This window comes from Nycticebus coucang, chromosome 11 (genome assembly GCF_027406575.1).
Source record: "Nycticebus coucang isolate mNycCou1 chromosome 11, mNycCou1.pri, whole genome shotgun sequence".
Classification (NCBI taxonomy): domain Eukaryota; kingdom Metazoa; phylum Chordata; class Mammalia; order Primates; family Lorisidae; genus Nycticebus; species Nycticebus coucang.
Genome location: NC_069790.1, coordinates 20,475,335 through 20,502,707, shown reverse-complemented (window position 1 = coordinate 20,502,707; position 27,373 = coordinate 20,475,335). Strand labels below are relative to the sequence as shown.

Genomic DNA, 27,373 nt, shown 5'->3' with positions numbered 1-27,373 from the left:
GCAGGCTCCTTAATCTTTAACTACTTTGTCATTTAGCAGTGTAATCTGAAAGCCGTTCTGAGTTTTGGGAAACAGCCTCCATTTCCTAATAGTATTTCCGTCCTTTGTAATGATTAGAATTAATACTTAACAGAAACAAACGAGTATTTACTTAGAGCCCTGACTCAGTAAAGAGGCAGCCCTGTATTTGACCTGTGTGGACAGACAGGAGGGCTGGACGCGTCCTCGTCTGGGAGAACACCCGGGGGTCGCTGGTGTTAGTGGAGGACATCTCTCTGAGCAGAGCTGTGATTTTCAACCGGTGTGCCGCAAAACATTTTAAAGATCATTAATTAAATTATTTTCAAAAGAAGTTCAAAACACAGTAAGTATATTCTTTTTCTTTACTCCTTTTTTCTTTTTTTTTTTGATCAACGTAATTTAAGTGTGCCTCGGAAGGTTAACTATAGGTTCGTTCAAGTGTGCGTGAGATAAAAAAAGGTTAAAAACACTGGAGTAGAGCAAAGGTAATAAGCTAGTGCAAGAAAAGCAGAAGGCTAAAGTGGGGGTAGAAATGAAGATCTCATTCAATCTCCTTTGGAAGGTGCTGCAAGAAGGAGGGGGACTTCGGATGGTGTCCACAGGGATGTTTCCCTCACAGGGATGGCGGGAGCCTTCCTTCCCAGGCTCCAAAGACGCACAAAAAGCAGCCTCTGGCTATGTTAACAACCTCTTACTCGCACAACCATCCCCAAGACCGCAGCGGCAACCCTGACTGGGGTTAGCAGGCAGAGGACCGCCTCCCGCTGACCGGCCGGCGGTCGCGGCGCCTGCCCCACCCCTTTAGCTCCTAAGCCCCGCCCCACACTCCAAGGCCTCGCCCCCGCGCTCTCGGGTCTGCTCTCCGCCCCCTTGGTCTTGGCCCCGCCTCCACACTCTATGGCCCCGCCTGGCGCTTCTGGGTTCCACCCTCCACCCACTTGCGCCAGGCCCCGCCCCCACGTGCCCTCCGGAGTCCCGGGGGGAGTTGCCGCACCGAGGAGGCGTGGCCGTGGTGCTGGCGGAGGCGCGGGCGGCGCGGCCGGGACTTTGGCTTTGACACCGACTGCGAGCTGGGGCCGTGGCGCTAGAGCTGAATGTGGACGCGCTCTGGCTGACCTCGCTGCCGAGTTGGGCGCAGGACTTTTTGCCTGGATAAACGCAGCTTCGGCGACGCTGCAAGTCCTGGTGCAGCCTCAAGTCTTGGTGCAGCCTGGGCGGTCGGATTTCGCCGCCGCTGCCGCCGCCTGGAGCAGTGCTGAAGCTTCTGCCCGCTCTGGGAGAGCGACACTGAGTTTCTCCGCAGAAAGAGCCAGGACACGCGGACCCAGGCGGCGCGGGAGGCTTCTGGCCGCCTGACTGCTGACCCGCACCCGCGGGCGCTGCGGGGCCGGAGGCAGAGGGCCCGCGCGGCTCAGGCTTCTGAACCGTAGGTGGAAGAGGGACGGACGTCCCGGTAGAGCGGACCAGAGGGGGGGTGCGGCGACCTGCGGTGGTCGGGTGGGGGTCGATAATCCCCTGCTCGGGGCCCACACCGGCGAGCACTGAGTAGCCAAGTTGCAGGTGGCGCTGAGTGTTAGGCGCGGGCTGGGTGGGGGGCATTTGCTCCCTTGGATCTGCCCGGGCTCGGGTGGGGGTGACTGAAGTAGGTGACTACAGCGTTGCCAGAGTTGAGAGACGGCAGGAGGAGAGGCGTGAGGCTGACAGGGATAGGTCTTCTCCCAAGAGAAGCAGCTCATAGCCTTTTTGGACCCCAATGTGATAAAAACCGGAGGTCCCCAGGGGAAATTCCACATGGGCACAGCTTCCGTGTGGTTTGTATTTTCAGGGTTTCATGGGCAGCCACCAGCCCCGAACTGAACTTGTGGTTACTAACTCAGTACTGGGTAGGGGATGCTTGTGCAAATTGATTAATTCACTCTGCCTGTGTTTATTCATTTCCTTTCTAGGTAGCCAAGTGAAAGGTGATTTTGGACACTCTGAGCATGGATTTGCTGGGTATTTGTGGTGACTTCAGCCCCTAAATCCTGCACCTTCCATTCTTCTGTGCTTCTCCCTAGCCACAGAGTTCCTCGGGGTGAGGCCTTCCTGGACCTCTGATCCTGGCCAACCATGGGGAGCACCCTGGGCTGCCACCGCTCCATCCCCAGGGACCCCTCAGACCTGTCCCATAGTCGCAAGTTCAGCGCAGCTTGTAACTTCAGCAATATCCTGGTGAATCAGGAGCGGCTCAACATCAACACTGCCACGGAGGAGGAGCTGATGACCCTGCCGGGAGTGACCCGTGCTGTGGCCCGCAGCATTGTGGAGTACCGAGAGTACATCGGTGGCTTCAAAAAGGTGGAAGACCTGGCACTGGTAAGCGGAGTGGGCGCCACAAAGCTAGAGCAAGTCAAGTTTGAGATCTGCGTGAGCAGCAAAGGCAGCTCTGCACAGCATTCCCCCAGCTCCCTGCGGAGAGACCTGCTGGCAGAGCAGCAGCCTCACCACCTGGCCTCCGCTGTACCCCTCACCCCACGCGTCAACATCAACACGGCCACTCCGGCTCAGCTCATGAGTGTACGAGGCCTCTCGGAGAAGATGGCCCTCAGCATCGTGGACTTCCGCCGCGAGCACGGGCCCTTCCGCAGCGTGGAGGACCTGGTGAGGATGGATGGGGTCAGTGCCGCCTTTGTGGACAGAATACGGCAGCAGGTGTTTGCGGAGAGGTCTAGGCCCCCATCGACCCACACTAACGGGGGCCTAACCTTCACTGCCAAGCCTCATCCCAGCCCCACCTCCCTGAGCCTCCAGAGTGAGGACCTGGATCTGCCCCCGGGGGGACCTACGCAGATTATCTCCACTCGGCCTTCAGTGGAGGCCTTTGGAGGTATGCGGGATGGGCGGCCTGTGCTGAGGCTGGCCACCTGGAACTTGCAGGGATGCTCGATGGAGAAGGCCAATAACCCTGGGGTGCGAGAGGTGGTGTGCATGACACTCCTGGAAAACAGGTGAGGACAGCAGCTACCAAGGGGTGGGGTGTGAAGGCAGCTTTTGGGTGGCCTCATCTGAGGATGCAAATGAGGGGAGTAGAGAGGACTCAAGCGTATTTAATCAGTGTTTTTGAGGACCCAGCCAATATTATCACCTGAGAGTTGGCTCTTCTGCCCTAGAATTTTTTGAATACAACTGTTTGAGCTGGTGGCACCTGCCTTGGGTGTATGATATTTGAGATTGGTTCATAATTTTGGGGTAAGTAGAGGTTGTGTTATTGGTGTTCAGTAGGCTGGAAGTTGAATAATGTTGTCTGGCTCACAAGACTTCATAGGATTTATTCCGAATCAGGCACTCACAGCCTGGAAAGTGGTATACAATTTTGGATGTGAAAAAGTTAATTGGATTTTTTTTATTAATGAGAGGGAAAATCACATTTGTTCCATCAAATATGCCTATCTACACAAAATCATCTTAAAGGCCAGGTATTTGCAAACACATACACTGTGAATGAATCACTCTTCATTCTTTTTCCTTATTTAACCATAAGCCAGTTTTCAGTCTCACAATTGCAGTCCAAATTGTGTGTAACTTCTGTTCCATAGCCAGAGAAGGCCAAGCAGATGTGTGCATGCGTGTGTGTATGTGTGTGTGTGTGTGTGTGTGAGAGACAGAGAACATTGGTCAGATTTTCCAATTTGAACATAAAAAGAAGAGACTTGAAGGATAGGCACAGAGTGTTTACATTATTCACAACACTGCTGTCTGTAGGAACTCCCGTTAACCCTCCCATAAAACAAAATGATATTGTTGTGGCAGTAACTCCTGCTATTAGTAAAATAGTGTACTGTATAATGCAAAGCTTTGGGAAGGAAAGAAGTATTTGTCAGGGTCTCTTCCAGGTCTTAAGTGCTGTGATCCTGGTCTTGAGAGATTTTGCCCTGCCACCCACCAGAGGTGCAGTGTTTATGGCTACTTTCTGCTTTCCTTTGCATGTTGGTGAGGCTGGCAGGGCAGCAAGTTGGTGTCATGAAGTGAACTCTCAGCGGGAAATCGTAGTACTTATTGGCAGATCATTAGGCCGCATTAGTGAGGAGAAAATCGGGTCACAGCATTACCTGGCACTGACCCAGTGGCACGGTCTTGTCACTGAGAAGAGAGGGATTGCACACTGTTTCAGAGAACTGGACCAAGAGGACCCTTGAGCACTGGCCCTGCACTGCTGTGTCCTCTGTTTTGCATCCTAATGTGCTCCTTTTGCAAAATCATCTTGTGCACAGGTGAGAGCTGGACTTAGGCCTGGGAGATATTTAGGAGAAATGGCTTGAGAATTGTTCTCTTTATCCATAGCAGCATGTGTATGAATGGGAAAAGGGGAGGGAAGAGGAGAGGAGGGGCATAGTTGTTTAATTCCCATCATGAGTTTTCTAGTGGCTCAATTTGTGGAGGGAGGGAGGGATTAGGATCAAAAGTTGTGCCAGTGGGACTGACTGGGCAGCCCTTGCTCGTTTACTATGTCAGTAGTTTTTCAAGTGTGTTCCCCTGAACCAGTAGCATTAGCCACTGAGCCAGAAACTCTGGGTTTCTGTGTTTTAACACATTCTCTGAGTGATTCTGATGCATACTAAATTTTGGGAACCATTGTACTAGGTATTATGCAATCAGTTGTCCCACTGGGTTTCTCTTTAAAACCCCTTCCCCTCATACCGGCTTTTCTGGCAAGGTCAGTGAATTCATGCAGAGTTTTCCAGGTACAGTTGGACCTCCTTATCTGTGGATTCCACATCTGTGGATTCAACCAACTGTGGATAAAAAATATCCGGGGAAAAAAGGGATGCTTGCATCTGTACTAAACATGTACAGACGTTTTTCTTGTCGTCATTCTCTAAACCAGCAGTTCTCAACCTGTGGGTCATGACCCACAGGAACTGTATTAAAGGGCTGCAGCATCAGGAAGGTTGAGAACCCCTGCTCTAAACAATATAGTATAACTATTTACATGGCATTTATAATATATGGCATTATAAGCACTCTAGATTTGCTTTGAACCATACAAGAGGATGTATGTAGATGATATTCAAATACAATACATTGGGGACTTGAGCATCTATGGATTTTGGTATGGCTAGGGGTCCTGGAACCAGTCCCCTGCAGATATCCAGGGACGACTGTACTTTGTTTTCCTTATGACTGTTTTGATCATCCCTATAGTTATTTAACCCTGTAAAGTTTTTCTGGCTGGGGTTTGAGGTGCTTATTTAGCTTCTAGGACATTTGAGTGTGGAGGGTAGAAAATGGGAGAGAGAGCAAAAACAGCTAGCTTCAGAGTTGGCTCCACCCTGCAGCACACTGAGAGAGAGAGCTCACAGCTCTTTTCCAGTGTGGACTTGTTAGGTTGTCCTGTGTTTTCTTCTTTGGATTTCCTGCTGGGGTGATGATTTGTTGAAGACACTTAACTGCTGTCTTCAGATGAGAGTGCAGGAAAAGCTTGCCCTACTAGGGCATAGAAGGGAGTACATGTAAGTGACTGGGAAGGTGACCTGCACGTCCGTTGGCCACACGTGTTGTCCTATGTGTTGGTGGTTCCTTTTGCCTGGTTACAATGGACTTCCCTAGCACATTTTTAGTATCTGGTAAACATAAAATAATAGGCTTAGGGCCTGATCCCCTGCAGAGCTGGGTGGGTACATTTGCCTGTGTGACTGTCCTTGGGTACCAGAAGCTGCCACAGAATGGATCGTGTGTCCTCAGTGACAGCAGTGCCCATTCTCCAAGAGCTGCGTGTTCCTCCTGATTCACAGAAATCTCTCACATTCCAGTTGTTCCCTATAGTAGTAAGAGGAAATAGCATCGAGTATGAGCAAGGGTGGATGAAGGTAATTTTCCAGGTGGCTTCTATTTGCATGCTTGTGTACATGTAATAGAAGAATTCCCTGACTTCTGCATATGCCTTTGTATTTTCTAATAGCTTTCACATTCATTTGATTTTCCCAGTAACTCTGGGAAGTAGATAATGCTTTTAATTATGATTCTCCATCTCTGTATAAGGAAACTAAAACCATAGAAGGTAAATGACTTGCCTCTGTGACTCAGCTGGGACTATAATTCAGACCTTCTGATTTTAAACCCATGTTCTTTGTCAATGTTCTGTGTTTTGTAAACACTCACCTTTATTATGTCTCTTTGTTGGGTTCCCCTTACTCTGCCTCATCCAAGGGCATTTGCCAAATTGTGTGCCAGCTTCTTAAATTAAAACCATCATAAAGGTATTTTAAAGATACCCTTGGGCAATTCTTTTGCAAAGGGCATAGCTAGCTCTTAATTTTCCTTTCTGTGCAGTATTTATGGAGTATTTATGGAGCAAGACTAAAAGAGGAATACTTCTGCTAAATATGCTACATTTGGTGAATCTACATCTGGAATGAAGATTAGTTAATTTTTACTTCTAATTTACTTACTTTTTTGCTGAGGAGTCATTCTATCTTGAAAAGTCCCTTTGGTAACTGAACGTACATGGATAAACCCTGAGGGAGCTGACAAATAATCTCCAAAAGAAATAAGGAGATTTAACATCCCAGTTGCTCCTTCTCCCTGTAGCCTATATCAGAAGGGAACTTGAGTGTCAAAGTCTTTAGCCCTGTAATGGTTTAAATCCGTTTTCTTGCCACATGTCTGCAGTATCAAAGCGTAAGGTGGATTAAAGCTTAGCAACACGCACTGCCAGTGAAGTAAGAGACTTTAGTTCATTAGACTTGATTAGTAGGATCAATATAGGCATCACCCACCTTGTCATTTGATTCGTCCATTAAAAAATATGTATTGAATGCCTGCTGTGTACATACATAAGCTAAATTCAGGAATCAGCTTGACCCTGTTGCTTAACAGAGTTAAGTAAGTGTAGATCGGTTTGTATAGCTCAACATGAAAACAGTCTGATAAACTAGATTTGGGGGACAAGTCACAAAGTGTGATTGATAGAGGGTTGTGTTTTTCTCAAATGAATATACCCATCCTGGGAGACTGAAGAGTGGGTGGATGCAACCAGACGTAACATCTGGGAGCAAAATAACCAGCTGTCCTCTTAAGTAGAAATCGTGAAATCTGTTTTGACAGCTGTGGAAACTGAGGCTCAGAGAGACGAAATGGCATCCATGGGACCTTCAGAAATAGAGATATTGAAGTCAGGATTTGAAGCCAGGCATTTGCCAGATTTCAAAGTGAAGGGATCAGGTGTGTCTTTTCCCAAACTCCGTGTCCTTCCTCTGTCTCCAATTCCCAGCCCGCCCAAGTTTCCTCCCTGACTCGGGTCCTTGGCTGGCCAGGTATTAGGGTGTTGGGGAGGAGCTGGGCTTCACCACAACCCCTGCGACTGTGCCAGGCCTCTGGAAGCCTCTACTTCCTTCCTGCTTTTGTTCCTGCAAAGGATGGGGCTCAGGGCCAGAAGGGTCAGGGCTTCTCCACCCAGCCCCTCAAACATGAGTCTGTGACCTTGGGCCTGAATCCAAGGGTCAAGTTCCAGTTTTCTGAGCCTAGGAGCTCTGGGTTATTTTCAGACAGAAAGGCGGTCACTAATAAAACTATTGTGGATCCCTAAGAAAAGATGGCGTGAATGAAGGGCCATCATTCACGCCCTAGTGAGGGCAGGACTCAGGCTTCACTTCACTGAAGGGAAAGGTGTTGCTTTTGTTTTGTAAGAAAGCTAGGCCTGGCCAGGCACAGTGGCCCATGCCTGTAATCCTAGCACTTTGGGAGGGTGAGGCAGGAGGATGGCTTGAGCCCAGGCAGGAATTTGAGGTTGCTGTGAGCTATGATAACTCTACTGCAGTCAAAACAACAACAACAAACAAACAGAAAACAAAACAAAACAAAACAAAAAAACCCAAACAAACAGAAAAAGAAAAACCTGGGCCCACTTGGAGTCTGATTTCAAGGTTCTTTGGGGGTTTGATAGTGTTGATTGTTGATTCTCCCCCAGGGATATCCATTCCTTTCTTATTCATTGATTCATCTATTCATTCATTCACTCAACAGATAATTTTGAAAATCTCACTGGTTCTGGGTGAGGATCTGGTAATTAATTGTAGAACAAAGTCCTTGGTCCCATGGAGGGACTCCCAGGCCTCTTTTGCTTAGAAGCAGAGATTTTTGAAGTGACTTCTTTCCAGGTGTTCTGGCTGCTGGGGGCAGAGTGGGTCCTAGGAGTTGAGTGAAGAAGCTGTTGCCAGATCAGCCTAACAGGGGTGGTGTCTGAGGAGTTGGGGAAGTGGGTAGAGATAGGAGGTCATTGAGAGATAGAAACTGGCAAGATTTGACCATGTTTGGGATGGTGTCATGGTTCAGCAGCTGGCTTGTTTGAAATGCTGTGAGATTCCTAGAAGATAGATGCAGAAGCATGTAAGAAATCAGGGGGCTGGGTGGCTCCTCTGGCTCAAAGGGGTAGGGCGCCGGCCCCATATGCCGGAGGTGGGGGTTCAAACCCAGACCCGGCCAAAAACTGCAAAAAAAAAAAAGAAAGAAAAGAAATCTGGGGGCTAAAACACTGTGCCCCACAGTATGTCAGCAGGACACAGTTGGCCGACCTCACCTCTCTGCTACTGCTGTGCTCTGGACTCTGGGCAGGATGGTGCCTGGGGTCCATGGCAGATGGAACAAGGAGCTATGTGTGCCCTCTGCAGATGGGACATTTGACAAGATCTCGTATACCTTTTAGTATCAGTGACCTATAGAACCAGGACATGCTTTGGGGACTTTGGTAGTTATTTCTATGGAGAGAGGTTTACATAAATTCCTCTGGTGGGGCACCTACTTTGTATTCAGTACCTGATGAGCTTGGAGGCATGAGGAGACCATGCCCCATGGTCAGGGAGCTGCATCCTCTTGTGTGGACACACATTTTTGGGAGGGACTTACTAGGGCGATGCATGTTCATGAGGGAGGATGTGAAGTTTGCTCAGGGACCTGAAGTCACAGGGATTTGGTAGCTGTGTGCTTGGCTCTACAGGCATGTAGAGACCTCAGCACTGCGGAACGATGAGGGGTGAGCACCAAACCCGGGGCTTGGGAGGGAGCTGATCTGGAGGGAGCTTGGCATCTGAGAGGAAGGAGTGTGATGGCGTAGTGACATTTGGCTGAACATCAATAATTTCCCCTTTCACACACAGGCAGCTGAGGAGTGGGCAGTCCACAATGGGCCCCCCACTCCGGCTCGTGATCTGAAACACTCAGGCAGGAATATGGGCAACATGGCAGGCTCCCATGCAGGGTACTTCGTAGGGAGAGAATCTGGCATACACATGCTCAGTCACAAAGGCAGCAAGGTGTGTATTATTTTTATTGCAAAATTAGCATACAAAGGATTTTATTTCAGAATTCTCTAATAACAATCTCTGCCAGTAATACATAAAATGATGCGTGTCACTAAACTTTGATTTGCTCATCGTGGACATCCTGGTCTGCACGTGGTAATGTCTAGCTGGGTGGAAATTCCACAGCAGTGACTCTTCACATCAAAACATCTAGGAGATGACACAAAGACATCCTGCTCTACCCGACAGGCTGCTGCTGTCCTCAACAAGTGTTTAGGAATCTCAGCAGCATCCTGACGCTGTTCCTGTGACTGTACAAAGGCTGGTTCTGTGCCATAGTTCTTCTGTAATGTTTTGATTAATGGCTGCCGAACAGCTGTACCCCAGTGGCCAGGAACCCTGGGGAGATGTGCTTGGAGTAAACATTTCATCATAAAGAGAGGTCTTGAGTTCTTCCAAATTTTGGGATATAGAAGCACAGGGTTTTCTTTACCAACTGTTGTTCCCCAACTAGTATTGATTTTTTGTTTGTTTCAATGAGCTTATATTTCCTGTGAATTCTGTTCTGGTTCAGCTGTTACCTGATTAAGCTGCTAAGCTGGATCTTCAATTATTATACTGAGAGGCTGCTTTGTACTCCTAGAGGCTGTTGTTTCCTCGCTACATTTAAAGTTGCATGTGTTCGGGGTGTCCTAGGGGTCTGCAATCTTGTTTACTCACCTAGAAACTGGAGGGTAAAATCAATCCATTGTCATCTTGTGTTAAAAGCATGTGTCCAAAAAAAAAACAAATGCATAGTGTCTCTTAAAAAGGGAGGTGTTAATTGGGTTGTATTTTAAATATTGATCTAATATCCTGTCTAAAAACATTTCTTAAGAATGTATTTTCCATTAAGCAAATTCGGTCTGACTTACATTTTTTTTAAAGCAGTCTCTGTTTTTTGAAAGGGGGAAAGAGTAAATATTTAGGTGGCCTCAAAGTACCGATGCTGGCTTTGGCCTTGGTCTTAACTGCCAGTGCTTTTGGGTCTCTTTCCTTCCTTTCTTGGTGGGCAGCTTCTCATTGTGTTGTTTCTCTGGTCAGTTTTTTACAAAACGTGATTACCAGTCATTTGAGTTTTAATTTGTGGACTCTTTTTAAATAGCAAGATACTTTTTTCATGTCTGCCCCCACCCCCAACACCTGATGGTAGTTGGACTTTGAGTGACTACTTGGCAGCAATAGTTGCGCTAAGAGCAAAAACAATGATAATTAACACCATAATTACTGTGGCTGAGGCCCAGGGTTAAGCTGTTGTGTGGATACAAAAGGACTGCTTCAGGGGAGCTGAGAAATTTTACCCAGAGTCACACAGTTTTCAAGTGGTGACTTGGATCACAATCAAAATTTGATGACCAAAAGCTACTCTGAGTTCAGTAGTGCTTTTCAACTTATTCGTGTTTTATTCATCACCCCAACCTGCACACTAGATTAGATGTTCTCTTGACCAACATGGCTTGAGTTCCTCAGGTCATGACCTTCTATAAGCATATTGATATATAGTGATACCATCGTGTGTGTGTGTGTGTGTGTGTGTGTGTGTTCTAATGTTTGTTTCTTCAAAATGGAGCAAGGATAAGTTTTGCAAAGAAAACTGAGTGTGAGATACTATATTTCAGTCTTTTATAATTATGTCTCACCCACACCTATTTTGACAACAGTTTCTTAAACTGTCCATTTTAATTGTCAATTTGCTTTTATAGAAGTTTTCCAAGCATTCATCTTAGTTTTCTTAGAAACATCTTTTCTTTTTACTCACATTTCTATTTCATCAGTGATGTACATTTTACTGGTCAGGTTAGCCATCCTAGTGTGTACAACTGGCATAATCAGACTGGGAATGGACACAGGTGACTGGGCAAGCATGGGATGCCAGTGCACAGCTGATCCAGCCAGGAGTACCCAGGGTGCCACAGCATCCCTTAGCTGGTTTTACAAAGGGAATGGGGATAATTTCGTAGTCCCTTCAGTAAAGGTTGACTAGGAGAGCATCTGTTGTGTGTGTGTTTTTTTTAAAAAAAGATTAGTACCTGTGGCCAAGCTGTTTTAGTCTAGAGCCAGTATTTGCTGTTTATGAGGTCTGACAATTAAGTTCACAAATTCATCCTAGAAAAAGTCCTACATGCCTCATTGCTCAATATCACCATGGTTACCTTTGAAGTTCTTCCCATGAGAAACTAAGTACTGACACTAACACCTAGTCCACCCTTCAGAGCAATTTTGGAACTCTTTTTTTCTACAATGATCATCACAGCTGTCATTATATGAGGTCTGACAATTAAGTTTTCAAACTTGCTACCATGTGCTCATGTTGGCAGCACCATGCAAACAACTCAGGTTTCATGACCTTGGATATCAGTATATCACGCTGCATTTGTACCAACCTGTGATGGTATCTTGCTGTGTGGCAATTATTATTGTTGTTGCATGTTTTTACATGCTGTATGACAACAGCTTTGATGGTCATTCCAGAAAAAGAGTTCCAAAATTGCTTTAAAGGGTGGACTAGGTGCTGGTATCAGTGCATAATTCCCCAAGGGGAGTATTTCGAAGGTGATCCTAGTAATATTCAGCAATGATATTAGTATATAGCACTTTTTCTAGGATGAGTTCAAGAACTTAATGTCAGACCATTGTATGCACATTGCAGACCCCTGGAAAGTAACTGTAGGTTGTTACTGACCCACCATTCTTTTCTGTAGAAGAGTTACTCAAAAATGTAACTGCAGGGCGGCGCCTGTGGCTCAGTTGGTAAGGCACCTGCCCCATATACCGAGGGTGACGGGTTCAAACCTGGCCCCGGCAAACAGCAACCAAAAAATAGCCGGGTGTTGTGGCGGGTGCCTGTAGTACCAGCTACTCGGGAGGCTGAGGCAAAAGAATCGCTTAAGCCCAGGAGTTGGAGGTTGCTGTGAGCTATGTGAGGCCACGGCACTCTACCGAGGGCCATAAAGTGAGACCCTGTCTCTACAGAAAAAAAAAAAAAAATGTAACTGCAGTTATATCCTCCACTATTTCTACCAAGTACCCTAGAATTCTGAGAAGGAAGAGTGGTTGGTCCAATAGATAAGATGTGCATTAGTTTGCTGGGGCTGCCCTAACAAAGTACCACAGACTGGGTGCTGTAACAACAGAAATGCATGTCTCAGTTCTAGAGGCTGGAAATTCACGATCAAGTTTTCAGCAGGGTTGTTTTTACCTGAGGCCTCTCTCCTTGAATTGTAGATGACTGTCATCTCCCTTTTATTCTTGTGCTCTTTCCTCTATACCTATCTGCATCCAAATCTTCACCTCTTAAAAAGACACTAGTCATATTGGGTTAGAGCTACTCTACCAGCCTCATTTTACCTTATTTACCTCTTTAAAGGTCATCTTTTCAAATACAGTCACATTTTGAGGTACTGGGACTTAGGGCTTCAATGTATGAATTCTGGGGGCCACAATTCAGTCCATAACAAAATGATTTAAGAAAAATTACCCAGGGATTTCCTTGTTTGGCTGTTTGTGAGGAACATGTTCCTTTGAATCTTTTCTGGAGATAAGGTGATTTCAAGGTACTAGTTTCACAGTTTGAATGCTGGGGAAAGCGTGTTTAGAGTTACTGGAATAATTCTCTGCTCTGATAAGAGAAATAGCTTTCTTTCCAGGCCCTGGTAGGTATGGTCTAGCTCTCACGCCCTGGGATTTGTCTCCCCTACACTTCTCTCCTTCCAACTTACACACCTGGGTTCTAAATTATAGCAGTGACTTAAGCCTCCTGTACTGCCACCCCACCCCCACGCCATGCAGAAGCCTCCAGTCTGCCAAGTTTCTTGCTTGCTCTGGCTTCAGATAATACTGACACACAAACCCTAAGCATGCATTTCAGGTAGGGATTTAGTACCTTTAGAACTTAGCCTTTTAGAATTGCTGTCATGGGTTTTCCCTGATTTCTGCTATTAAGCACCCCAGCTGGAGCTCCCCTATCAGCATGCATTTCTCCTATCGTAACAGTGACTGTATTGTAATTGCACATTGGTGCCCTCTGTCCTAGCAGATGAAGGTTTCATAAGGACAGGAACCATGTGTATGGTAGTTGTCAGGAACTTGTAGGAAGTAAGTGACCTTGAACATTTATTGAGTATTTACTTTGCCCCAAGTGCTATTGCTGAGCCTTTTATGTTAATTAACTAGCTGGATGCTTATGCCACCCTGGTGAGGTAGATAAAGTATGTGCCCTTTACACGTAAGGCAACTTAAAAGAATTTAAATAACTTGCATGAAATCACATGGTGAGTGATGCAAAACCAGACAGAATTATTCAGAGCTCCAACTCTTTTAGATGTAGAGGTAGCAAATTCTAAACCTAGAGGTAGGACTAAAAGGTTGCAAAAGGGGATAATTGTTTCCTCACCTTTCTATATCTAGAAAGTATGATGAAGGCTGGGTGCTGTTGCTCATGCTGAGGTGGGTGGATTCCTTGAGCTCAGGAGCTCGAGACCAGCCTGAGCAAGAATGAACTGTTGTCTCTACTAAAAATAGAAAAACTAGCTGGGCATAGTGGCACATGCCTACAGTCCCAGCTACTCTGGAGGCTGAGGCAAAAGGATCACTGGAACCAAGGAGTTTGAGATTGCTGTGAGCTATGACGCTACAGCACTCTACCCAGGGTGACAGAGTGAGATTCTGCCTCAAAAAATAAATAAATAAAGTATGATGAGACATACTTAGAGGAAAAGGACCCTGTCCTGTGGAGGGTTCTGCCCTGCAGTGGTTCCCATCCAGCACTTGAGGAAATCATCTGAGTCTGTCATCCAGCAAGGTCAGGAATGCTTACCTGTGGGAGGGCTGGATTTTTTTTTTTAACTGAGGTTTGATTTTCATGCCAAAAAATTCACTCTTTTAAAGTATAAAATTCAGTGGTATTTAGTATATTCACAAAGTTTTATAGCCATCATCACTGTCTAATTCCACAACGTTTTCATCAGCTTAAAAAGATACTCCATACCCATTAATAGTCACTTCCTAGCCCCCAGCTCCAGGGAACCACTAATCTGCTTTCTATGGCTGTGGATTTGCCTAATCTGGACACTTCATATAAATTATACAATATGTGGCCCTTTGTGTCTGACTTCTTTTATTGATCATAATGTTGAAGCACGTATCAGAATTCCTTTTATTTCTCATAATGGTCAAACAGTATTCACTATATAGATGTACCACTCTTTCTTTATCCATTCATCTGCTGATGGACATTTGGGTTGTTTCCACTTTTTGACTATTTTGAATAAATAATGCTGCTAAGATCATTCATGTACACATTTTTAGTTGGATGTATATTTTGATGTCCTCAGAGTGGAGTTGCTGGGTCACATGGTAATTCTATGTTTAACATTTTGAGGACCTGCCATACTGTTTTCAGTAGTGGCTGTACCATTTTACAATCCCACCAGCAGTGTTTGAGGGCTCCTATTTCTCCACATCCTCATCAACACTGGTTATTTTCTGTCTTTTTGATTATAGCCATTCTCATGGGTGTGAAGTGGTATCTTGTCGGGGTTTTGAATTGCTTTTCTGTAATGAATAAAGATGTTTAGCATCTTCTCGTGTGTTTATTAGCCATTTTGTATGTCTTCTTTGGAGAAATGTCTATTCAGATCTGAGTAGGCTGCTTTCAAACCTGTTTCCAAGCTGAAAAAATACAAGACTCCTTTGTGCTGACTCTTTCTTTACCTCTCCCCCCTCTTCCTTGCCTCTCAATCATGGAGAATAGAACAGGACATACTTAGAAGAGTTGCTTTGTAATTGGAACTAGTGCAGCACATCCTATAGAAACAAACCCCCTGTCTGGGAAGGAACCTGGAAAGTTCCATTTGGTGTGTTTCGTGATTCTGGCTGGGGCGCTGTGTCTAAACTGAGCCTTTACCTGTGTCCTTGAGAAGTACTTGGAGTCCTCTGATTTTCGCATTTATGTTACATGTTTTGGATGGATGTTTAGTACTTTCTCTGTGAAGCCAAAGTGTGATGGACAGTATGCCAGGTAAGCTTTAGAAATTTCTCACCATATCTGCAGATCTAGGCCAGGAAGAATCCTGAAGGAGCACCTTCTGTGGTCACTGCCTGTGCCATCAGTTATTTCCGTGTTCTTTTGAAACCCTACTGTGCAGAGCTCAGTCCTTGGGCTCTCCCTTCCTGGAACCCTGGCACCAGTTAATGCAAGGTCCCACTTCTTGATTTTACTTTTCGATGTCTTTTCTTCTTCATCCCCCTCCCATAAATTCCAAGTATGACATATATGCCCTTAGACATAACCTTGAAAAATGTGGTGTTTTTAATCTACAAAATGCTGTGTTCTTAACATTTCTAGCAAGTTTTGGCACTAGAGGCCAATCACTAGATTCATTTACCAGGTGAATCTACCACATTTTTCTGTGTGTGCACCAGCGGTGGAGGTCCAGGCCCATAAGTTTCACTGTCCTTAGTACCACGGGCTCTGCCTTCACTCTCTGTATGTCTTTTATTTGTTATTTGAGCCCATTAACATTTTTTTCCTAGTAGAAATAAAAATCCGCCAATCAGAACCTCTTTGAGGCTCTCTCATACACTTGGAGACCTCAGTTCAATCCCCTTCTATCTTACATTCTTACCCTGAATAGTCTTAGTTCATTTTATCTTTCTCCGTACTTCATATTTTTTAAAACATAAAAAATTATGTTTTTCATCTGTATTCTAAGGCTCAGATTTTCCAGATATTCTCTGGCATGAGTAGATATACAAATATGAGTGGGCCCAGCAGAGAAGCCAAAACTCAACGTTGCTGGCTTAAAACAAACAAACTGGAAAAAAAAAATGTAGTGACTTTGAATTATAAATGATTAAGTTTTAGAATTGATTTTATTGGCACAAAACAACTCTATCAGTGAATCCGACTTTATTGTCAAATAAAGGTCAAATTTGAGATCAAAGACCTTGGAATTAATTATCTTTCACAAGCATCCTTGATAGAGTCTTGCTTTAGTAAAGCTTTTTTGCTTTTCACATCTTCATGGATTTGAATGTGTCTGACCACAGACATATGTTTGTACATGTCTCCACCCACAGAGTGTCTGGGTACGTGTGAATTATAAATATACCCATCTTTTAAAATAGATCTTTATCTTTAGTGTTAATTGCATCTTTGCTTCTTCCACTTTCTCAGTGAGTCAGTACAGAGGGGAAGACCTTTATGCAATTGTCCTTCCACTGCCCCTCACTAATTATTTCTGAGCTCTCCTCTGTAGTTAGTTTCAGCCAGGCTCAAGGGTACCTAGTATCTGATTTAATTTAAAAGCTACATACGTGAAAATTAGAAATTTCTCTTTCCCTGTCCAGGTTTCCCAATGGCCTGGTGCCTGCTAACGTCAGGGCTAGGTGCCATAACCTTGGTCTTTTGTGTGTTCCAAGTCCAAACTATGAAGTTCACTTTTGGTGTCCAAGTGGGGGGCATTTGATATGAAATATTTAAAATATGCAAAAAACATGTTTATACATATTTATGTTGAACATCTCTACATACATATAAATAATATGTGGGTTCTTTTTCCCTCTCTTTTCAGTGTGTTTCACTTCCTTGGGATCAGAGCTCTTCTATCCCACTGTCATTCTTTTAAGTCCCTTTCTGTGCTTAGAAAATTTCCATATGAGACTCGGTGGGCAGCAGGGTCTACCACCATCTTGGGAAAGTACAAATGCAAAGATTTACTTTTTTCTAGCATGCTTTGCAGAGAGGGGCTGGGCCCTGCAGGTCCGTGCATCTCTCATAATCTCTGGCCGAGAGCCAGTGGCACCAAAATCACAGGAACTATAAAGAGCTTAGTCTGGCTGTGGGGACAGTTTACACAGGATTGAGTCCTTGGGGAGGCACAGACTCTGTGGCTGGTGCAGTCAGCTGCACAGGCTGCAGCATTGAGGGTTTGGCATTGTGGTAGTGGGGTCTTCACCAGAACTGTCCTAGGCATGTTTTCCTCTTGTTCCTGATCACCCACCTCCCAGCTCCTCACTCTTCTTTTAGGGAAGTACTTTTCTGCTTAAATTAGCAGTATTGATTTCTGTTTCTTACAGTTAAGAGTCTTCATTGATTGACCCTGAAACACTGGCTCCGGACAAGTGTTTTAAAAATTCTTCTCAGCCAAGGAGACTTTTCCTTTAATGAAAGGTTATGAGGGAGCACAACATGCAGAGTTGATAAAGAGGTGCCTGTCTGGGTTAGAACCTGGAGGTAGTGCCAGTACCTAAACGCAGCTGAAATCTATTGCCCTGGTATCTTGTGATCCTGGATCAGTTACCGCCTCCCTGCCCATGTCACCCAGGCCCTGTTCACTGCCAGGCAGCCACTGGACAAGCAGGGGGTGGTGTTTGATGTGGGGACAGAGTCATCCCTGGTTGAGAGCCACTGCTCCAGGGCAATTTTAAAGGTATTAAAGCAGGACCACCACTCCTTGACTTATTTTCTTTGGCTACCAGAAGCACTGGGCCCTTGGTCCTCAGCTGGTCAGGGAAGGAGCTGAAGCCAGAGGGACGAGAGGACTCAGTCTTGGTGAGGCTGGAGAATACTGTGGGTGACTTCTCACAGTCAGAGGGTCAGAGGCAGCTGCTATGCCTTGGGCCCTTTCAGCCCTGAGCTCGTGGCAGGGCATCAAAGGCAGAGCTGCTGCTGCCTCTGGGTGGGGCTTACCAAGTAAAGGAGGAGCCTGGGAACTAGAAACTGAACCACCTCAGGTGATCAGGCAAGCCCGGTGTTGGGGCAAGAGAAGGGCAGAGAAGCTGAGAAAGGCCTGGCAGGAAAAGATTCCTAAAGTGCAAGGCCTTGTGGGTGGTGCTTAGACGGGCGTGGTCAGTATGTGTAGGGGCGGGGCCTGGACTTAATCCTCTCCTTCATGCAGTTTGGGAAGTGGCAGAAATTTGGAAGAAGGAAAGAAGAGGTAGGGTCTGTCATCCCTGTGCCTCATTTGAGGGTAGGATTCAGGTCGCTCGCAGGGAGCCTAGAGAATTCAGCAAGTTTTCTTACGCAGTGGATAGCTGAATAAAATTATTTTGGTTCAGATGCTATGACATACCCCTGTTATAGTTGTGAAGATGTTGGTAAAGTATTAGCAGGGTTTGAGATACTCAAGCATTAACGTTTGTAGTTCTGTGGGGAAGATTATGATGCTTCTTAATAATGACTCCCATAAAATAAAGATGAGAGTGTCATTGGGATAAAGCGGTTGTGTGTGTACAGAGAAACTGTACAATTAAAAAGATATTATTATACTTGACTTTAGATCGTACTAACTTGATACGTGTTTGACTCCATTATAAATACCAGCCTAAACAAACCGCTAATGCCAAGAAGGAGAATAAATCATTTTCAGTGAGGAAAAAGAGGTGGGAGAGAAATATCATAAGGTAGAAAGTTGTACAAACTAAAAATAAAGCTGCTTGGTTTTCCTCAAGTAGCTCTTAGGTACTTTGATTGTCTTCAGTGGAAGGAAAAATAATAAATCCAAACATGATTAAATATATATTGGCTTAAAATGTTATCACATAAACTTTAGAGACAGATAGGGGACCAGTGGTGGGAGCCAGGGAATGGAAACAGAGGTTGGCTACAGCTGGGCACAGGGAAGCATTTTGGGGTGATTGTAGGTTCCAAACCTAATTGTAGTGATGGCTGCACAACTGTTAATTTCCTAAAAGTCATTGAATTGTATGCTTGGAATGGGTGAATGCCATATCTAAGTTTTACCTCATTGAAGTGATAAAAGAGTTATCACTGCATGATTTAAATGACATCTTATTTTAGTAGTTTTTATGTCTCTCTTGTCATTTCAGTATTCCTCTCAACAAGCGTCTGACTTAAGGCTAAGTCATTTAAGCCCCCTGGCCTCATCTTCTGGAAAAGGGAGGTGATGTTGTGGGTGTAAAGCTCTCAGACCAGGCCTGGTGTTCCACCCACCCCATGCCCACTGTCACTGTTGTTTTTTTTTTTTTTGTAGAGACAGAGTCTCACTTTATGGCCCTCGGAGAGTGCCGTGGCCTCACACAGCTCACAGCAACCTCCAACTCCTGGGCTTAAGCGATTCTCTTGCCTCAGCCTCCTGAGTAGCTGGGACTACAGGCTCCCGCCACAACGCCCGGCTATTTTTTGGTTGCAGTTTGGCCGGGGCAGAGTTTGAACCTGCCACCCTCGGTATATGGGGCCGGCGCCCTACCGACTGAGCCACAGGCGCCGCCCCACTGTCACTGTTGTTATTTTCTTCTCCAGTCTGGTACCTTCTGGTTCCCTGCTAGCTGCATGCTGCAGGAGGGTGGGACCTCCCGTGAAAACCTAGCCTAACTGTTCTGCAAGTGTTGCTCGTGGGTGTCCTGCTTGCTGTAGGTGAGCCCAGCCTCCCCATGCTGCGTGCCCGGGTGTCCCTGCTTTGTCTCCTTGTCTCACACCTCCGTGGGCTGTGGCTGTCTCAGCCCTCTGCTCAGAGCTCCTGCCAGTTGGCAGTTCTTTGGGTTCCCATCCGGGCTCTGCCTGGGGTGGTCTTGTGTTTTATCCTGTCAACCCCTGCTCTTCCGCTTAGGTGACAGCATCGTTTGGCCACCAGGGAATCAAGCAGGCCCTCTCAGCCTTCTCTGAGAGAGAGAGCCTTCCCTGCCTCAGCCTGCTGAGTAACTGGGACTAAAGGCATGAGCCACCATGCTTGGTTAATTTTTCTGCTTTCGGTAGAGATGGGAGTCTTGCTTTTGTTTAGGCTACTCTTGAGTTCCTGACCTTAAGTGATTCTTCTACCACTTTGGCCTCCCAGAGTGCTGGGATTACAGGCCAGAGCCACCACATCCAACCCCGTGTGTGTGTATTTTATCCCATCTTTAAACATTTCTAGTTTACCTGTCGTCTGTAATGTGCATAATATTATATTACACTTCTATATGATTTATTGATAACTAATACATACATACATTAGAACTACATGGGCAGGGCAGTGGGTGTTTAGAGGAAGTGGTGGGGATGCTCCTCCACGCAGCAGGTACCGTTGTCTCTTACCTGATTCCCATTTGTTAGTACCAGACCCCATCCCATTGTCCCCTTCCTGCTTGGCTTGTTGGGGTTGGCAGAGGAAGACACAGGTGGCAGGGTGGCAGCTATTTGACTCCTGTCTTCTTCATGCCCTTCTGTTCTCTCCCTCCCAGTTCTGGGAGTAGTAGAAGAAAAGGCTATCCCACCCCCATACCCTTTTGCAGAAACCAGAGACACTGTGCCCCTCCCTGGTCTTGGTGTTGGAATATTTGGGATTCCATGACTGTACTCCTGGCTGTAGCTTGTCCTGTGGTTGGGGTGGGCACTGCAGCTCTGAAGGCATTCCCGGGCGATTTGGGTGTGTAAGTATTCCAGGAGTCTGCACGTTCTCATGTCTGCCTGGCTTCCTCACTGAAGCCAGCTCATCCTCAGATCCCGACTAAAACCCCCTCCTCTGGGAAGCCAGGCCCAAGTCTGGACCAGCTGGGTTCCTTCCCTGTTGTGTGCCTATCGGGACAGTGGACATCAGTCATAAAGCCAATCAGTTCCACCCCACATCTGTTTCCTGCCCTGGAGGTCCATGACCTGGCTCCGTCATCTTGTGCCTGGACCCGTGTAGCAGGGTGCCCCTCCCTGGGCTCCTGGCCTCCTGCCTACTCTGGCAGCGTGGCCTAGACCCTCACTGCATGCCGCCATTGCCCCTAACAATGTTTCCTGAAGTTGGGTTGGATAATTTGCAGAAGGATTACTCAGGTGCTTTTGTGCTTCTGATTCCTAAGTGTACCCAAGACCTGCTAGACCTGACCTCTGAGTGTGGGCCTGGGAAATGTGTATTTGACAAGCTCCCTGGTGATATTAGGATAGACAGGAATTTGGGGATCATTGAGAAGTGTCCATCAGGTAGTTATCACGTGCCCTCTTCATTTTGCTACCTGCCCCATGCCCTGCGCACTCCACCTGCCACATGCCACTGCCTCAGTTTCCCATAGTGTGACTCTGTTCTCATTCTCACTAGGAGGGCTGTGCTGTCAGAGCCACATAGATAGAGGCCAGGGAGCCCTCCTGGCCACCACTCGCTCCTGTACTTACCTCATGTTTGACAGCTACCAAACCCAACTGCCCATCCCAGGGTCAATTATTTTGTAGGCTTCTTGAGATAAGCAATTCCATCTTTGCACTCCTAACATCTGTCTAGTGCAGCCTAACTCCTGGGAGGCATAAAAAGAAGTTCCAAGTAGAATTTGTGTGTTGAGGGTGGCCAGAGTGAGAAGCACCTTGAGTTCACCTGTATCCTGTGGCTCTCTCATGTGCTTAGCCCCAGCCACCTCCCTTACTTTAGAGGGGATTTGAGTAAGTGACGATATGAAGGTGTCAGCCGTAAAGAAATATGACAACACGGTTGAAGTTAGGAGATACCCAGATCCTGTTGTGGTGCTTCTGAGACCTCAGGGCTATGGAGCATAGGTTAAATGGAGCTTAAGTCCCCCTTTTTCATGGAATTGCTAAGTGTATTCTTTTTTTGTCTCATATGCCCATTTGTTCACTCTATGTGAATATAGAGGAGGAGGAAGGGACAGCCTTGCCCCCATCTGTTGCTTCTTCTCAATCTGGCTGATGAAAACAAGGATTCCTAAGACTTTTTCCATCCCAGGTCCCATCTTTGGTCTTTCTTACCACTGACTAAAGCCATTGACAAAAATAAAGATAATTTATAAAATAATAGCATGGGGGGAATTTCTACAATAACTTCCAGAAATTTATCTTACAAGTGTGGATAACCACACATTGCAGCATTGTTTGTGGGAACAGTCTGTGTGTTCACTGAAACAGCTTTGGCCCAGCCATGTAGGGGAACATTCTGTAGCTGTAACAGAAGGAAGAGAAAGCCCACGTGGAAAGCACTCCATTCTGCACTCTTCAGAGGAAAAAGTAAGGTACATAATAATATGTATATCTCATATGCCTTTTGTGTAAGAAAGGGAAAGAAAAGTAAGGATATATATTTGTATTTACTTACAAATGCATGAAGAGATGCTAGATAGACACCAGAGAGCCAATAAAATGTCAGTCTGTGGTGTGGGGAGGGAGAGGGGAGGGCAGGGACAGGGTGTGGGAGCCAGATTTCTCAGAGTGTCTCTTTTTTCAGTATCTTGGTTTTTTGAACCATATGAATGTACGGTAGAACCTCTGTAAGTTGATCACTGAAGGGACCGTCAGAAACTGGTCACCATACAGGGGTGGTCAGCATAAGGGACTCGGCCTACTGTCCTGGTACGTCATGTGGTGCATGTCTGATCTGTGAAAATTAGGTCTACTTAAGGAGGTGATCCTTGTAAGGAGGTGGTTGGCTATGGAGATTCTACTGTATTACCTTCCAAAAAATTGTACACAAATAACAACACTGTCTATAAGGTAGTTTTAAAATTTAAAGTTACACACATGGGCTAATTATTCTTTTGTAATTAAAACCAAACCACTCAGTAGAAGCAGTTGCCTAGCCATAGTTCCCCCAGAGCTTTCACTGAGCTTTCATTTCATCTTTAGAAGGAGGGTATGGGATTTCCCAGTGACACATGGTTGGAAAGTGAGGCCTGCAACTCCTGATACCCCCAACTCAGGACTCAGTCAACGTGGGACAAAGTGGAGGCAGGGCAGGGGTCACTTCCTTTCGGCACATGTACGCAGGACCAGTATGTGCAGATAGGCACTGAAAGAACATTCATAGAGTGAAGGCCAGCATATTTCTTTCTTTTTTTTTTTTGAGACAGAGTCTCACTATGTCACCCTCAGTAGAGTGCTGTGGCATCACAGTTCACAGCAACCTCAAACTCTTGAACCCAAGCGATTCCCTTGCCTCAGCCTCCCATGCAGCTGGGACTACAGGCACCCGCCACAATGCCCGGCCATTTTTTGTTGTACTTGTCATTGTTGTTTAGCTGGCCCGGGCTGGGCTTGAACCCACCAGCCTGGATGTGTGTGGCTGGTGCCATAACCACTGTGCCATGGGCGCCGAGCCAAAACCAGCATCTGGTGTCTTCTCACCCTCTTCAATTCTGCTTCCTGTCTTCATGGTCTTTTGGGTGTCCATGTACAGTTAAGCCCCACTGGTCATCTCATGTAGCCTTGGGACCCTTTCCTTTGTGCACAGCAATCACCACATGACCCCTGAGACTTGATGTGTGGGGGTCAGGTGAGCAGGGCCAGCCTGGGCGAGCCAGGGCAGCTCAGATGGACAGGGCTCAGGAGACCTCAGAGCGGAGGGCCCAGAGGCTGCCAGTCCTTGTCCCTATGCCCTGCTCTGGAGCCGCCTCACAGGCTGATTGCTCTAACTGTTCACCCACCGATTTCTAGCAGCTGCCTGTGGGCCGTTCCTGAGCCTTTCCACTGTGCAAATGGCGTGCACATGTCAACGTGTTCTCCACGAGTACTGAAATCTGGCTTGTTTAGCAGAGGTTTTGAACTAGGCTAACAACGATTTAGTTGTGCTTCTCGTAGAAGATGTTGAAGACCTGGTCAGCCTGAACTTGTTCTCATCTAATAGGTCATGTCTCCCTGTTAGACCACCTTGACAGAGGGCTTCCCCAACTGTTTTTCTTCAGGATACAGGATGCACCATCAGCTTCTGTTCCAGGAAGCCACAAAGACATTGCTAATCTGTGTGTCAGTTTCACACCTAAAGGAAGAACACTTTGCTCTAAATAACTATTATATTATTGTTTATTTTCCTCAGACGATGTAAAATTTTCCCACAATTGCGTACCTTTCTGCACTGTATATTCTTGTATTGATAATCATGAAGACTTTGCATTCTTGGCCGTCTTTCTCCCTATGTCCACCATCTTCCTGTTCTACCCACATTATTCCTAGCTCTCATGCTTTTCTTCTCTTTCTTTAAAAAAATGTACCTTGTAGTTTATTGCATATTCTCACAGCCTGTAGGATTCTTTTTGGAACCAGTCTCAACATAAGCAAAGAAGCAAACTTTGTGTCTTAGGTTCTTCACCATTTGACAGGTTTTGTTTTTTTTTTTTTTTGCAGTTTTTGGCCAGGGCTGGGTTTGAACCCACCACCTCCGGCATATGGGGCCAGCGCCCTACCCCTTTGAGCCACAGGAGCCACCTTTGTTTTTTTTTTTAAACTTGTCTGTAGTACAGAGGTCAGCAAACTTTTTCTTCAAAGGATCAGATACTAAATATTTCATGTTTTTTCATCTCCTTTTAGTCATTAAAAAAAAATTCAAATTGTTTTCTTTACACATTACAAAAAATTAAGAGGCGGGTTGGCTATGGCCTGTGGACCATAGTTTGGTGTCATCTGCTCCAGAGCCTTGTTGTGTCTTGAACACAGCTAAAAAAGAGGGACATTCCAGTTAGGAGCCACAGATGGAACTTAACCCCAAGTCCACCTTATTCAAGAGAGGGTCACAGAGTCAAGATTCACATGTTCCTGGGAATATCAGGGCTGGGACTATTTGAAGGCAGGAGAAAGTTCTGGATCAGGAAACCTGTATTTCTTCTTTCCCATGAAAGACTTGTAGTCCCTTCAGGTTGCGGCTTGAAAGACTCCTTAGAATTCTTTCAGAATGTCCAGGAAGCACATTGCTGACTCCCTTTACTTTTTTAAAGAAACATCTTTATTAAATCAGTTAATCTAAAACTGTCATAAAATATGTGTAAGATATAAAGAATTAATGAAACAGCGAGTAACCCATGTGCCTCCACCCATAGTAAGCAGGAGAATACCATTACTTTGAAGTCCCTGCGTGCTCCATGGCACCATTATTTCCTTGCTTGTCTGGAGAGTTTTACCACAGGAGTCTGTGTCCCTAAACAGATGTAGTGTTGTGCTTCCTACGACTGGAACCACCCTCTCTGTATTCCTCTGCAGCTCGTCTTTTGTTTCACTCACCCTCACGTTCCCGAGGCTCCTCCCTGCTGCCGTGTGTTTCACGGCAATCCTGTCTTCCATCATGTGGGAGTACCACAGTTTACTGTTGATGGGCATTTAGATTGTTCTCAGTTTTTTGTTATTACAAGCAGGACTGCTGTGAACATTCTTGCTCGTGTCTGTTGGTGCTCGTGGGCAAGAATTTCTCCTGGTAATAGATGAGAAGTAGAATGGCCAACTTTTGAATTTCTGTTTTGTTGGTCACACGAGTATGAAGCGTCTGTGCACTAGACATGACTTACCAGTGATTGGTGGGCATTGTGGGTACCAGATCCTTTGCCCTAGCTGCTCCCTTTGCCATGACCTGTCTCATTGCTACCCTAGAAAGATGTTGCCCTTGTGACTCATAGATCCCGAGCTGGAGATGGCTCCTGCAGGATAAGGAAAATCATGCCTCTGCTCATGGTTCCTAAGCAGGCCTGATGTTTGACTTTCTTCCCTTTGTGTTAGTGGCAGTGTGTGGGTTTGGTGTGTCATTAGGCTTTGCAGAGATCCTGTGTTCTAATACAATGCATTTCTTTTATGCTCCATGGAAAGCCCTTACCTTGGCATAAAAATGTAAGCATAAATCAGAATAACCCTTTACCAACTGATGAAAGGGACTATTTAACACTGGAACAATTATAACTGGATTATTATTCTTATACTGTGTAGATATATTTGAAGTGCATTTACCTTCACTTTTTCCTTTCTAGAACCTGTATTTATTTTACTTGGTATATTTCTTTTGCAAGGTTGGTTTCTCCTGGCATTTGTAGAGAATCAGCAACATGCGATTTTCGCTTTGCAGGCCCCTGGGATCCAGAGGCCAGATAATCTGAATTGGCACTCAGACCCTGCTGGGATACCTCTGGGTCTGCTGTCCCCTGGGAAGTGACATACCACTTTCTCCTGACTTTCCCCTCCCTTCTGCCTTCACTCTTCTCTTCCTTAAATTCTGTCCAGCCTCTTACTTCCCCAGGATTTACAATGAAGGGTGGGAATGGCCAGTGGGGGAAGGTCTTTGGGGCAGGGCGGTCTCTTCTGACCCCTGAAAGTCTTCATATGTGGGATCAACCTGAAATTCTAAGTGTGATTCCCAGAAGGAAAGGCAGGGTCCATTCCAATGGCGCCAACTCTAGACCTTCAATGGAAGTATTAGAGGGTTCTGTCTGGCTCATTGAAAGATGAAAAACAAGCATCACGGCATCCTCCTAATGCAGTAAGATTGGGAGAATACAGCAGCAGCATACTGGAAGGACCCAATTTGTGACTCAATCAAAATTTCTACACAGAGATAAGTAGAACAGAAATGATTTAAGGGAAGAAATTAAAAATAATTCAGAATAAATGTGCAGCTGAGGATGCCTGAACGTGTACTTGTGTGGGTGGAGGTGTAGACAGGGTCATTGGTGTGACTAGAATTCAGGCTGATTAAATTAGCTAGTCATTCTTTTAGTAGTCTCACAAACCATCGTGGGAAGTGCTCAACACCAAACAATTTTGCTACAACAAGTGTTTCTGTAATGCAGGTTAGCTCCTCTGCTGTCATGACCCTAAACTTGGGAGGGATGTCAGTGTAACATGCAAGTCTGGTGTTCCCAGGACGTTAGCATTCTCCAGTGGTACACAAATCCAGCGGAACTCTGTAAGCTGAGGCAGAACGCGGAGCCCACTCGCCTTGTTCTCTTTGGTTTGTTTTGGCTGTGTGTTCCATCCCAGAAGTGATTTTACGTGATTCTCTCTGAGCTTTGAGCATTTTGCCCTTGTCATTACAACTCAACTCCTCTTTACCTCCTCTTCAACTCAGCCACATTTAACTGAAATTCTATTTCTTTATTTTCTTAATTTTTAAATGTTCTAAATTGTGGTAAAATATACCTAACACAAAATTTACCATTTTAACCATTTTTGAGTCTCTAATGGCATTAAATACATTCACATTGTTGTATGACCGTCACCACCACCCATCCCCATAACTCTCCATCTTGCAAAACTGAAACTCTCTACCCATGAAACACTAACTTCCCATTGGCCTCTGGCAACCACCATTCTCCTTTCTGTGTCTGTGAATTTTCTCTGTTCACCTCGTGTAAGTGGAATC

The 27,373-nt window shown here is 45.7% G+C and overlaps 1 protein-coding gene across 4 annotated transcripts in view; it reads left to right on the top strand.

The window, feature by feature from the left end:
- Positions 1-224: 224 nt before the first annotated feature.
- EEPD1 (endonuclease/exonuclease/phosphatase family domain containing 1) overlaps positions 225-27,373 on the top strand; it is a 126,873-nt gene continuing 99,724 nt past the window's right edge. Inside the window, exons 1-2 of one of the 4 annotated variants that reach the window (XM_053609709.1) lie at positions 225-364; positions 2,079-3,008. In XM_053609709.1, the coding sequence (XP_053465684.1) occupies positions 2,131-3,008 (878 nt within the window). In that variant the 5' untranslated portion in view covers positions 225-364; positions 2,079-2,130. Of the gene's footprint in view, positions 365-1,051; positions 1,452-1,967; positions 3,009-27,373 lie in introns of those variants that run through there. The other 3 variants (XM_053609708.1, XM_053609711.1, XM_053609707.1) reach the window with 3 other exon arrangements.